The sequence below is a fragment of the Antechinus flavipes genome, chromosome 2 (genome assembly GCF_016432865.1).
Source record: "Antechinus flavipes isolate AdamAnt ecotype Samford, QLD, Australia chromosome 2, AdamAnt_v2, whole genome shotgun sequence".
Lineage (NCBI taxonomy): Eukaryota > Metazoa > Chordata > Mammalia > Dasyuromorphia > Dasyuridae > Antechinus > Antechinus flavipes.
Window position 1 is genome coordinate 512,024,033 of NC_067399.1, and position 13,473 is coordinate 512,037,505.

The 13,473-nt window shown below is 37.5% G+C and overlaps 2 protein-coding genes across 5 annotated transcripts in view; one reads left to right on the plus strand and one right to left on the minus strand.

The window, feature by feature from the left end:
- The window catches only part of RPGRIP1 (RPGR interacting protein 1), a 31,466-nt gene extending 20,158 nt beyond the window's left edge, over positions 1-11,308 (plus strand). For 2 of the 4 annotated variants that reach the window (XM_051980414.1, XM_051980415.1), the window contains 6 exons: positions 1,332-1,437; positions 3,269-3,372; positions 5,315-5,507; positions 6,132-6,216; positions 9,135-9,262; positions 10,547-11,308. In XM_051980414.1, coding sequence (XP_051836374.1) covers positions 1,332-1,437; positions 3,269-3,372; positions 5,315-5,507; positions 6,132-6,216; positions 9,135-9,262; positions 10,547-10,659 — 729 coding nt within the window. In that variant the 3' untranslated portion in view covers positions 10,660-11,308. The remainder of the gene's footprint in view (positions 1-1,331; positions 1,438-3,268; positions 3,373-5,314; positions 5,508-6,131; positions 6,217-9,134; positions 9,263-10,546) is intronic. The other 2 variants (XM_051980413.1, XM_051980412.1) reach the window with 2 other exon arrangements.
- Positions 11,007-13,473, minus strand: part of SUPT16H (SPT16 homolog, facilitates chromatin remodeling subunit) — a 29,131-nt gene continuing 26,664 nt past the window's right edge. The window contains exons 25-26 of the mRNA XM_051980416.1: positions 13,094-13,171; positions 11,007-12,300 (exon numbers count right to left, since the gene is read on the minus strand). Of these exons, the coding sequence (XP_051836376.1) occupies positions 12,155-12,300; positions 13,094-13,171 (224 nt within the window). The 3' untranslated portion in view covers positions 11,007-12,154. The remainder of the gene's footprint in view (positions 12,301-13,093; positions 13,172-13,473) is intronic.

Here is a 13,473-nt window from a genome sequence, read left to right on the forward strand (position 1 = left end):
TAAGGGAGGAGAGATAAGCTGTAATGGCCATGTAACAAGTAGGCATTTTTAAAAAGCAGTTTATACTTTTTTATGTAATGGGGGAAATGGGACTGAGCATATGCTTGAGCCATCTCTGGTATCATTTGGACCTTAGACCCTTGTTAAAGAACTTAAGTGCTTCTGGTTCATCTCTTGGTTCTTGTGATGGGTATGTGGCAACAAAGATTGGTGATTAAGCCAAGACAAATTACACTGCCTCTTAATTTTTCTAAAGAGCTTTACTTGGACTTCTCATTGAGAGTGGGGAGGAAGAAAGAGAGAATTACTTTCTCTTCCCTCTCTCTCTCCAACTGTAGCTGTGATAGCTTCAGGCCCATCATTTTGGATGTGTTCTCCCTTTCACTATCTATCTCTCATCATCATAAGGATCAAGGGACATCCCCCAAGAAGTTCTGGTCATGCATGCCCTTTAGTAGGTGGCTAGAGATAGAACACATACGTGGTGAGCCTCCTCGCCCTTTACAGAATCATTTTCCTGCAAAAAGGAAAACGTTTCCTCCTAGAACTGTACCCATATCTGAGCACAGATATTTGAATATATAGGGCAAAGGACAAAGATGATGTATGTGTAGGGTGGGCTGAGGTGGCTACAGGGGAAATTAAAATTAGGTGGGATTGAAGAATAGGGAAGGGAAGTTTTGGAGAGAAGAAAAAAGGACTCCAAACTCAATAGAGAACTGTGCTATGGGAGAATTCTGAAGGATCCTTTTGTGTCCCCAGTGTTTAGCACAGGATCTAGCATATAAGAGAATCCTTAATGCTACTTGGTTGAAAAGTAAGTAGGGGGAAATAACATTGTGATTCAGAGGAAGAGGAAATTGAAGAGGAGCTCACATGTCCACTTGGGAGTAGGGTCCAGGGGATGAGGTCTTACAAATGTGTGAAGATAGCTTCGGAAGTTATTTCTAAGTTCTGAAGTAAGGAATAGAAGGATGAAAATAAGCCTTGAGGGAAAGGATTCTGGTATCTTTGTGTTGGATCCGGGATAAGTTCAGTGACATTGTTTAAGAAGGAATCATTATAGCCATTAAATATTAAATTATATTAAACCATGTTAAATTTTCCTATATGGGTCTTAGCCATGAGTGTATTATCCAACTCAATCATATAATTAACACACAGAGAATCAAACATTATGCCTTAAAATATAGTAACCTGATATGGAACCATCCCCCTGCTTCAGCTCCAGCATTATTGAGCACCTACTGCTTAGCTAGTATTATTTATAGAGACCTGCTGGTCACTGAAATCACTGCTAACTGTACAGTGATGGCTGTCTTTTTTTGAAGCAGGTGAACAAGGACAAATTATCAGGTGCTATTGATGAGGCAACAAAAGAGCCAGAGGAATGTTACCCAGAAGTCAAGCAGCAAGTGTTTTCATCTCCTGACACTGGTATTGTCTTTTACACAATCTAATTTTACCACTTGATCGTTAACCCATGAAACTTGGTTACTTACTCTTATCCTATACTTAAAGCCTCTATTTTTACTAAAAGGAGATAAAAGTCCTAAATCTCATGCTAACTACAAACATGGTAAAGCCGTTACAGAAGAATCATAGGATTGGGTGAGGCATATAACTTAAGGGATAGAATTTTTTCTTTCTTGTAAGAAAGAAGCTTCTCTGAACCATGATCCTGCTCTTCTTTCCAATAGTGAGAACTTAGTATAGGTAATTGTTTCAGGAATAATCTTGGATCTTAAGCATTTTTTATCTATGCCCTTGGCAATTAGCATATAAATACCAAATGAACTACTCTTAAGATATCTAGAGTTAACAATAGACTGCATTTATCTACGTGGATTTTTCATCCCTTTCCACATTTCCAATCTGTTCGGGTTTCCACTGGCTTTTCTATTCACAGAGAATGTGACTAAGTAGAAATAAATTCTAAGATCAGGAACCAATTATTTAATTTACAAGGGAATGTAGAAAGGAAGACTTTTTCTTTTTCTATATAAGATAAAAAATAGAAGCTCCTTGTTGTATATAAGGATCGTTTCACTTTGGGTTTATATCTGAAATGCTTAGATTATCCTGCACGTAAGTATTTGACTTATTTGTTGAATTAAGCAAATCAAAGCTGAATTATTTTTATCTTTATATTCTTAATAATAAAACTTCTTTCTCTTGGGTCTCATATGATCAGGAATGGCACTTTGTGTCAGCACACCAACCATACTGGGCGCAAGCCAAAAATCTGTAGCAGATTGGTCCTAGAAGAAGTGCTAGTCTTAAGACTTAGGTCAACAAACAATACTAGGTATTAGAAATCCAAGGACAAAGTGAAACAATCTTTCTCCTCAAGGAGCTGATAATCCAGGTTATGTGGGCATGGACAAGTCACCTAATCTTTGTTTCCTGAGCAGGAAAATGGGTTAAAAATACTTTTGCTACTTCAGAAAGTATTCTGTTAGGGGCTTTGTAAATGTTAAAAAAGCACTTTAGAAATGTGATTAAACTAGTTGAGGGAGGAGGAGTCTTCACACATTGGAAAGAAGTATTAGCTCTAGAGTTAGAGAACTTGGTTTCAGATCTCAATTCTTTTGATATATTTCTTGCCTGAGATGCATTGGACAAGTCTCTTTAATTGATCTGGGTCTCAGTGTCCTCATCTGTAAAATGAGGCAAATTGAATGAGATGATCTTTAATGGTCTTTCAGAATTTGATTCTATGATCCTATATTATCGTTATTGTCAGGCATTACAGGCACGATATAAAGTGCTTTTTAAAAAAAGAAGCAATTTCTATTTAACACACAACAGCTATTCTTAATGAATAAAGTTCTAATGATTATTGTGGAAGATGCCATTGAAGAAAGGAAATGTGTCTTGTTTAAACTCATATATGCTTTACACTGTCATATGCTATATTAAGATAGGAACCTATTTTATTCAAGCCCCTCCTATCTCTGGAAGTTCTGATGCTACAGGGTAGGTCTGGGAGGCATTTTAAAAACCTTAGAAAGATGTTAGTATCCCTGGTTGTGACTACTGACTGCAGGATTCACTGCATCAAATGCAACTTGGTTTTTCTTAACACAAGTGAAATTTTGTGACAAGAGGCTTTTTACACCTCTGCAAAAACAAAAACCAGCCCATTTCTGGATACCCTGACCTTGTGACCTAAAGCCAAACAATGGGCTGGAGGTTATGTACTGGACTTCTTATTGGGAAGAGTAGATTATCTGGCCCAGAAATATAACTCCAACCTTTTCTACAGCAGCTAATCGACTTTCTGAACAAGCTGATGAAGTCAGTGAAACACAGACAGCAGACAGTGATGACGTCATAGTGACACCCCTGTCTCAGAAGGGGCCTAAAACAGTAAGTCAATCTGGAGATGACCAATGAGGGTGAGACAAGATTATAAACTTTGAGAAGAGTGTTATTTAAGTAAAGGAATGAAAAACAGGTGCCAACTCTACTTGTTAACTGGCCAACTGAAAATCAGAGACAGTGTGGGGCAGTGTATAGAGAGCTAGAAAGACCAAGGCTCAAAGTCCTCCTCACATGTAACCTGGCAATTTGAGTGACACTGGGCAAGTCCATTCACTTCTCAAAGATTCTTTGCAGACAAGGTATTGACCTGTGTTGGTAAAGGTGGTCCTGAAGCCAGGGCTTGGGCTCTATCCACTGCACCATCCAGCTGCACCCTGTGTTGGTAGAGGAAGTTTTCCCAAGCAGGATTTCCTTATAACAAGAGTCCTCAAACTTTTTAAATAGGGGCCAGTTCACTGTCCCTCAGACTGTTGGAGGGCCGGACTATAGTAAAAACAAAAACTTTGTTTTGTGGGCCTTTAAGTAAACTTCATAGCCCTGGGTGAGGGGGATAAATCTTCTCAGCTGCTGAATCTGGCCCAAAACTGTAGTTTGAGGACCTCTGTTATAACAATGCAATCACAGGTGGCCTAGGTTTTTTTTTTTTTTTTTTTTTGAGGCAATTTGGGGTTAAGTTAAATGACTTGCCTAGGGTCACACAGCTAGGAAGTATTGTGTCTGAGGCCAGATTTGAACTCAGGTCTCCTGACTTCAGGGCTGGTGCTCTATCCACTGCACCACCTAGTGCTCCGGTGGTCTAGTTCTTATCCTAAAAATTATAAAGTCACAGGATCTCTAATTTGTAGAGCCCTCTGTAGATTTCAAGGACTTTGATAAGGATTTAGAAAGGAGGTATCATTACTTGAGTAGCAAAGTGGTGCAGGGCCTGCATCTTGCTGAGTTCAAATCCAGCTTCAGACATTTAACTTTGCCTCAATTTCCTCACCCTACAAAATGATCTGGAGAAGGAAATGATAAATCAAACCATTTTCTTTGCCAAGAAAACTGCATATGGGCTCACAGAGTGTCAGACATGACTGAAAAAACAACTGAGCAAACACAAAAAATAGCTATCATTTACAAATTGTAATTTAGAGATATATACCTGCTGAGAATGTCAGAGGATGTTCCATGCAGATTCTAAATTGAAGAGGGAGATGATTTATCATTGCATTTTTCTCTAAATTTTATATGCAGATGCTGATAACACCAATTGTTTTATTTTACAAAGCCCCATTAATGTTCTACACACATTAATGTTCTAATGTAATTCAAGAGATAGGACTAACAGGGTAGACTGGAAGAATTGCATGGATAAATAAATGCATATTGCTTGCATGGTGACATCTAGTTGAATGACTTTGACAAGGGAGTTAGTCGATTAGTTCTAGGTGTGTATATCTGTCTTGGACAGCTACTGAGCTGACTCTGCTTATAATAGGAGAAAAGTGTATTCCCCATTTAGAAAAATGGCATGATATTTTCAATGATTATAAGCTAATTCCTGCTCATATTTTTAGTAACAAAATATCATGATCTCAGAAAAATCAAAACTGAGTCATCTGATGGCTAGTAAAAAAAAAAGATGAATGCTAAGTGCAAGTAGGCTGAAGCATATTTTATCATAAATGACTTGGTATTGTAGCCAAAGTATAATGATAAAAGGATTATTAAATAGAAAAATATTTTTAAAATCTACTTGACCAGAATGTAAACAGAACAAGAAAATGCTTGATGTGAGGGGAGCTATTTGCTGCACTAGAACATACAAATTCTAGGTTTTATATACAGATTTTCCACTAATTGAGTATTTGTATACCACTTCTTAAACATAGTTTTACTATCTATGAGCCACAGGGCTCAGAGGATTATTAAGGCTTATTAACCAAACATAGAGTGTACCTAGAGGGCTGAAGAATGCAGAAAAAGCTTTTTTTTTCCTTTTTAGAATTCAGACAAGATTTGCATTGAAATTGTGTCCCTGGCTTTTGACCCTGAGGCTGAAGTGATGTCTGATGAGAGCATCCAGCAGGTGTATGTGGAGTACAAATTTCATGATCTGCCCTTGTCAGAGACAGAGACACCTGTATCCCTTCGGAAACCCAGGGCAGGGGAAGATATTCACTTTCATTTCAACAAAGGTAAAATCCAACTTTCCTGCTATTCAAGCAGATTCCATTTGTCAGGGGGAATTGTGGATTCAATGGGGAAAAGACTGACAAAAAGGTCAGACTGTGAACCTTATCCAACTTGTTGTGAAGTCCTTTGTAGGTTCTTAAACTTGTAGGGAATTATCTGTGAAAGGATCTAGATTATTAGATTACCATGACTATTGAATGTCTCCTAGGAGTGCCCTTGACTAAGTTTGTGTGATAGGAGCAAATCTCACATCCACCAGACACATGGCTTCTACTAAGCCTGCCTAGGATTTCTTAATGTCCCAGAACTTTACTTGGACAGTTTGGGAAAGGAGAAGTTTTGAGGTTTTTGGCATTTTGTTTCATGACAAGCAAGATGATATAGTAGAAAGAACCAAAAATGGGTTCTAATTTCACCTCCAGCACTTAGGAGCTGTGAGACCATGGGCAAGATAATTTTATGACTGCAGTTTTTTTTTCTGTAAAATAGGAATGATAGTGCTGGCTACTCTCTAATTTACAGGGTGATCATGGAGAAATTTTTTTGTAAATCTCAATATGCTAGATAAATATGATCTGGATATTGTGACCAAAATAATAATTTGTTTCTCTCTCTTTTGTTTACAGTGATAGACTTGAATCCAGTGGAACACAGAGACCGAAGGAAGTTTCTTTTTTCTATGTTGCAAGAAAAAAATCCTGAGCAGAGGCAGTAAGTGTCTCCTAAGTATTCTTGAGGAATGGAGTTATGCTATAATGGGTTTTATTTTGTCTGTCTTAGATGGGCTGTTCCTTTTCAATTTCATTTATTTTCTTTTGATTTACACATTCTCTGAAATCTGAATGATCAAGAAATTAAATCTCAGTTCTTTGTAGCAACCTGGTCATCTAAGCTTAGCCAAATAGTATTGTTCACATCCTCATATTCCCTCACATCCCTAGTATTAGTTTTTGTTGACAATTCAGTATTTGAATACTTGACAAGGTGTTGTGCAAGCCAGGCAAGAGAACATTTATGTTCTAAGGCAGTTTGAGCTGCCCAACGTAATGATAGCCCACACATATTGGACTTCTGTTTTTTACTCTGAATTCCTATTCACATTTTTTCTTTGTAGGTTTAAATTTTTTAAAAAGGTATTTATAAACTTGATAACAAAACAGCTCCCCAAACCAAAAATTTTAAAAAAGAGGTAAAATCTGAGGGATATTCATAGGTCATACATATGAAATTTTTCCATTGAGTTTAAAGGTAGAGCAGCTCCTGCAAATGAGAGTTGATATTGCTCCCCCAAAAAGATATGACGGAGAGGAAGCTATCATAATCTTTTATCATCTCACACATTGAGAATGATTTCTGTATTTGTAGATGAATATATGAGAATGGAATAAATGATTTTATGCAAGAGAACACACATCTTTATCGTTATACAATTGCTTAAAAGGTGAGGGATGCAAGATTCTCCTATTTTATAAAAATAGATTCAGTGCAAAAGATGATCACAAATGCACTCTCCTAAAAAGTCAGCTTCCACACATGTTATTTTAACAGTAATGATATAGGTACTTTTAGTGCTTGAGATAGAACACCTCTTATCAGTGTCAACAGTTATGTAAAATGGGGAGAAAAGATGCTTGTAAAAGATGTTTGCTCCTATCATAGAAGATAAATTTCAGAGTCCAAATAGAAAATGGATCCCTTATTAGTGGTGAGGTTCTCTAGATACACTTGTTTATCAAGGGCCTGTACCTCAAAAGAGATCAATGTAACATTCTATATAGGAAGAAAACAAATGACAAAGCATGCCTACTATCCAGACTATGATGTTCCTTTGAAATCTGCTCATTGAATTATTCTATGCATGCATATATATCTTGGGTTAGTTATTAAAGGTAAGCAAAAAATCCCAGTTTCTTGAAGAATGTGCTATTTTGCATTTGGGGAACTTCTGCAGTGCTTTCAACAATTCTAAACTGCTCCTTGAGACAAAAGATGAATTTTTTAATAATGGGAAATGAAGAATGAGGAAGGGAATCTGGGAGTCACTGTGGATTAAAGACTTGGCTCAGTGGGTTGCTCTGTCCAAAAAGATCATCTAAATGTTGAGCACAATTTCTTCATCATAATATCAATATTATTCTAGTGATGTAAAATATCTATGAATCATAGAAAACCACCTCTGAATAAAAATTGAAAATTTATAAGCATATTGTTGGCTTCGTCATAATTTAGAGCTTGATGCCATGAGCACAATGCCATCTTGCAAAGAGGATTCTAATTTCACAAGGAACCTAGCTTCTCTTCAAGAAGAAATGAAGAAAAGTATGATTGGGCCAAAGTTAGCTACAGAATATTACCAATGCCAATGGCTTATGAGCAAGAACCATCTTAAAAGAGCTTATCTAATAAAGTGTGATTGGAAAAGAAAGTGGTTCACATTGTGACAGAAAAGGGTAATGAACAGGACATGTGGAATGTTCAAAATGGCTAGAGAAAACCATCAGTACATTGGATGGATTCCCTTAAGAGTCACCTAGAACGATAACTAGATATTTCTGAGTTGTTTTCCCTTCTCATCATTAGGGCTAACATCCATATCTATAATAATCACAGATCTGCTAAGCATGTCTCTTATTTTACAGTATCAGTAACCTTTCAGTTTCTTGCTTCAACCACTATTGCTAATGGGAGGTTTTGGTCTCTAGGCTACTCCTCAGTATGAGAATACCAGCCACAACCATTTGAAACCAAAGGCAAGAAACCTTGAACTTCAAATGACTAGGGCTGTGCCCCACTTTAGAGGCTGGTGGTACTGTTAACCACCCTCCCCTGCCCCCCACTTTTCAACCTAAAAAAAAAAAAAAAAAAAAAAAAGGAAAAAGGATTAAGAAGCAAATTTAGCTAAATGGACTAATCTTAATTTTTTCCCCCCTTAACCTACAAGGTAATTTTTTTAAACCTGTAATTGTAATTAACCTACATAGATAACTCTTATCAATGTCTGGAATCCAATGGAGCTCAAATACATAGTTGTATTTACCTAGCCATCACCTGCAACTTAAAAGATGTGTATGCTTTATTGTACTTGTGTTTCTTTATCCTGTTGCCTCTACCCTGCTCAGTTTGACTATCTTATTATTCTTGGGTTTGTTCTGAAGAAAGTTACACTATTTCCAGAGGGTGGTAGAAATGGTGTAGAGTGCTATGTAAATATGAGTTACTAAAAAAATCTTTCTCCAGTCCTTCCATTTTTGTTGTGATATAATAGATATATATGTATTTGGGTTTGAGCTTGGCTTTGTCATTGACTAGTTTGTATAAAATTATTTAGTATCTCTGGGCGATTTATTATTTTGTGAAATGATTTCCGAAGTGTCTTTTCAGAGCCAAGAGTCTGATCCTGATTCTGGCCCATTTTTTGCTCTTTTTTGAACTTGCCCTCAAGATATTTTGTGGGTTTTTCTAACCCTAAAATAATGCTATTACAAAATTTAAAAACAATTCCACTTGTCCTTATTCTTAACTGTCCCTGAAAAGGTTACTGTGTCAAAAAAAAAAAAAAAAAAAAAAGGTACATAAGCAGATAAGATTATAAAAAATGTTTGTCAAATGGAAATATTTTTGTTTGTTAGATTGAAGTTTATAGTGGTGAGTGATCCTGAAGAGCAAAAGAACGAATGTCAAGAAGTAGGCTATGCCTATTTGGAACTGTGGCAGATCCTGGATACTGGAAGAGACATTTTAGAACAAGAGATAGACAGTGAGTAAACTAAACTAACTTCCAAAGCATCTCATTAATGTCATTAATGACCACAATGTCATTTTTTGCCTTCATAATTATAATTGCAAAATTAGTGGCATGAATCTTTTTCTGTTTAATTGTAACTGCTAGTTTATTATTAACTCTACATAATACAAGATGAAGCATTTAATAACATCAGAACATTGTTGGATTTTTTTTTTTTTTTTTTTGCTGAGGCAGTTGGGGTTTAAGTGGCTTGCCCAGGGTCACACAGCTAGGAAGTGTTATGTCTGAGGCCAGATCTGAACTCAGGTCCTCTTTGACTTCAAGGCTGGTGCTCTATCTACTGCACCACCTAGCTGCCCCTGTTGGGACATTTTTTTACTTATTTATTGAAATTCTTAGAAACCCAAATTAGGGGCAGCTACATGGTATAGTGGATAGAGCACTAGCTCTAGAGTCTCAAATCCAGCCTCAGAGACTTTTAAACACTTGCTAGCTATGTACCACTGAAGTCACAACTCCAAATGCTAAAAATCAAAACCCTGAACATTGAAAATCAAACCTTTCACAAAAACAAAAAAGCAAAAAAAAAAAAAACCTAGGATTTTTACTGGATTTGGGTACACGCTGAAAAATTCTGATGGGCACATTATATTAACCTTTCAACATAGATCAATTTCAGAAAAATAGGCCCTAAAAGAATCATGGCTTCCTTACAAGACAGCCAACATCTTAACTGGCTTTGTCAGAGTATTTCAAGGATTCATAGAGTAAAAAGAGGACTGGACTTTGGAGTCAAGAGACCTGGATTTGAATCCCAAGTCTCACATTTAGCAGTTATACAAACCAGGGTCAAATTTCTTAGTCACCTTTTAAGTCTCAATTTTCTCCTCTGTAAAATGAGGATAAATACCTATATATACACTTAAGAAAATTAAATGAGTTAACATATGAATAGCATGTTCACATTTAAAAAACACTATGAATTTCATTCATCCTTCAGTTTAAGAAGGCAGCATGACTTAAGTGAAGCTTGGGCTTCAAGCCAGGACATGGTCTTGCCTCACAAATAATCAGGTGGTTATGTAGTAGACAACCCTCTTCCTACTACCCTAGTTTGACAGTACAAGATGCAGAAAAATGATGGTAATGGGAACTTTCCTTGGGAATGCCTGACACCATTAAAGAAATTGCAAGCCCCTGTCCCTTGAGATATGATGATACTTATTGGTCCTTAGCATCCAGTACAGGGTAGAGAAAAATCTAACTGCTCTTTTCCTCTTTTCTCTCTTGCAATAGTCATCAATCCTCAGGATAAAGTCAGCTCCATTGGAAAACTGAAAGTGTCCCTTCAAGCAACTGATGCACTTCAGGCCATTTTCAAGGAGATGGGTGAAGATATGCATTTGTGATAAAGCAGATACAAGGGGCCTCTTATCTAAAACAATATATCTATCACAGGGTCATTTTGAGGGGACCATTGTAAAAATCTGCTTACAAAGTGCTTTGCTATTCCACAGATTTATAACCCCATACACTTAGTGACATCTAGTGTCTCCCTCACTATCATGGAGAAAGCCTAGACTCAATGTTACCTTTTTTGTCTGGTACCAACTTTTTATGATTTACTATCTGTTCAAATATGGCTCCTGCAGTGCAAGATCTTGGCATTTCAACAGATGAGAAAGCAGACATGAGATTTTCTCATGATCTCTTTCAGGATACTTTGGGAACTGCACAAAAGAACTGTCACAAGAAGTGAACTTACAAAAAAACACATTTTATTCATCATTTAGTTCTTCCAAAGTTGAAAATATCAAGTCCTACTGCTAAGGAGAAAAAAAACCCTCTCTCTTCCCCCCCCCCCTAAAGTCACAGGACACAGAGTGATCTGTTCTGGGATGGGTGAGTGCAGAGGACTAGGAGGGAAGATGGCAAGCAAAAACCCCTCCCAAATACTTAAAAACAAACAAAACAAAACAAAAAAAAAAACACAACTGTTCAACAGAAACTGTGATAAATACAGGACAATGCAAGACAAGTAAAAATGAAGAACAGTGACCAGTGGCTGTGTTGTCTTTCTTCTCCCCTTTCCCCTATAAGAATACTTTTTTCTAGAATATTCTTACCCAGAATTGTTGCTTCAAAACAACTCCTCTAGATACTATTAGGAATTGGAGGTGAGGCACAAAATTACTTCTTGAGTTACAAGTTAGTATTTTCTATCCTGTCATGAATCTTGTGGGGAAAAGTGGGACAGTGAGGCAGGGAAGCATTGATTATCTCATCTTTGGCCCACTTTGAAGGTGGGGAGATTGATAATTACTGAAGTTGCTATATGGAGGTTATGGATTACAATAGCCTTTAGCAACTGCTGATAGTCCTCAAAAAATACTTCCAAGAACTGGGGAGAGGATTATAGCAAAAAGATAGGTAGGACAGGAGGAGAAATTGAACCTACTGGTCAGAATCCAGGGTGCAGACAATGCCCTATATACCACTCTATAAAAGGATACCTTTGAACTGCCACAGAATCCACGTGGCTCAGAACCCAAACCCCTTGGAAATGGGTAATATATGGATGGGTGGTATCAGAAATCAACAAGGTCTTCCTGGCAGAGGATGACAGAGGAAGGAAACTATTAATAGCTGATGCCTCTGGCCGCCTTTGAGAATACCTCTTCCCTTGGCATCTGTGTGGGGCCATTGGTATATGTCGTGGTCGGCTGGTGGGCCCTGGAATTCACTGAGGAGATTGGTCCATACAAAATGGCCCCCAAACCCATGAATACAAATGGCAAAAAGTCAAAAAGAAAACGAAGGGAAAAATACAGTTTCTAATGTCATGTAAAATATTTAGGGGTTGGCTGGAGGAAGAAAAGATTATAAGGATGAAAGTTCAAAAATCTACTTCCTCTTTTTCTTGGGTGGTGCAGAGCTGTGTCTGGAGCCACGGCTGGAGCTACGGCCTGAGCTGTGCACAGAACCCTTTCTTTTCCGGCTCATGCTCCGGCTTTGTTCCTCCTCTTCCTCATAACGGCTCTCACGGTCAGCTGAGAAGAAATGGTGGCAGTAAACTTAATACAGAGTCCCAATAAAACTACCCTATCCCCCACTTGCTGCCAAAGACACTTTTGTTAAGTGTCTTAGGCCACATTTGAACTCGGGTAGTCCTGCCTTCAGGTTGGTGCTCTCTCCACTGCGCCACCTAGCTGCCCCCAGAAACAGTTAACAAATGGATTGCCTCTTCTCTTCCCCTTGGCTCCCTGCAGACAGTGTGTGAAGGAGAGAGGACCCTCCTAACTGGGCTGCTAACTTCCATCTTCAAGCTGGGGCATTGAATTTGCAATGCAAATTTATATAAAGGACTTTATGTAGTACTTTCCAAATTCAGAAACCATGAATTAAGTGAAATAAGTATTAAGACCCATCAAAATACAATTTTGGTGCCTAACAGTATACTTTAGGGAAATTTTTCTTAAGCCTTTCTTGGAGTTAGAGGCAATAAATTCAAGTTTGGCTTCAGAGGGAGGGTTTTTGTACAGGAAAAGTTTACAAGAGACTCTTTAAGTAGGTTGTCTGGTTCTTGAGTCGAGTCTGCTGGTGTGTGCTTCACAACATTCAAGATTCATTTTAGATGTGGAATGACACAGAATATTTAAATTCCAAGTCACAAATTTGCTTGGATAAGAAAAGGATCTAGCTAGCCAAGTTCTTATCTCCAGACCTATAAGACCTACATATTTCTCCTACACTCAGAACTAGAACACCAAAAAATTTTCTCACCAAAATTACAGAGTTACATAAGCCGAAGTTTTATGCTCCCAACATTTTTAGTCAACTCACCTTTTCTTGCTTCTTCCTCCAGTTCATCCCAGTCTTTTCCACTTTCCTCTTCACTACCCAGTGACTCCTTGGAATAATCTGGAACAGAATATAAATTTAGATCAGCTAGTTAGGTGATTCAGAAGCCAGGAAGGATGCATGTGAAAAGGTAGATTTCTTTTTCCCCTAAGAAGTTACATGTAATAAAGTTGCATCTGTTGAAGATTTCAGTCTCAGAAGAAAATGAATGGTATAAATTAAAAGACAAGATATTTGGCAAGAAGGATGAAGGAAAATAAGTTTTTATAATGCTCCTGACACTGTTGATATGCTTTTCTGATTACCTTCAACTAGGACATTTCCTCTCAATCCTGAATAATCTAAATTTTCATATCTGGGTC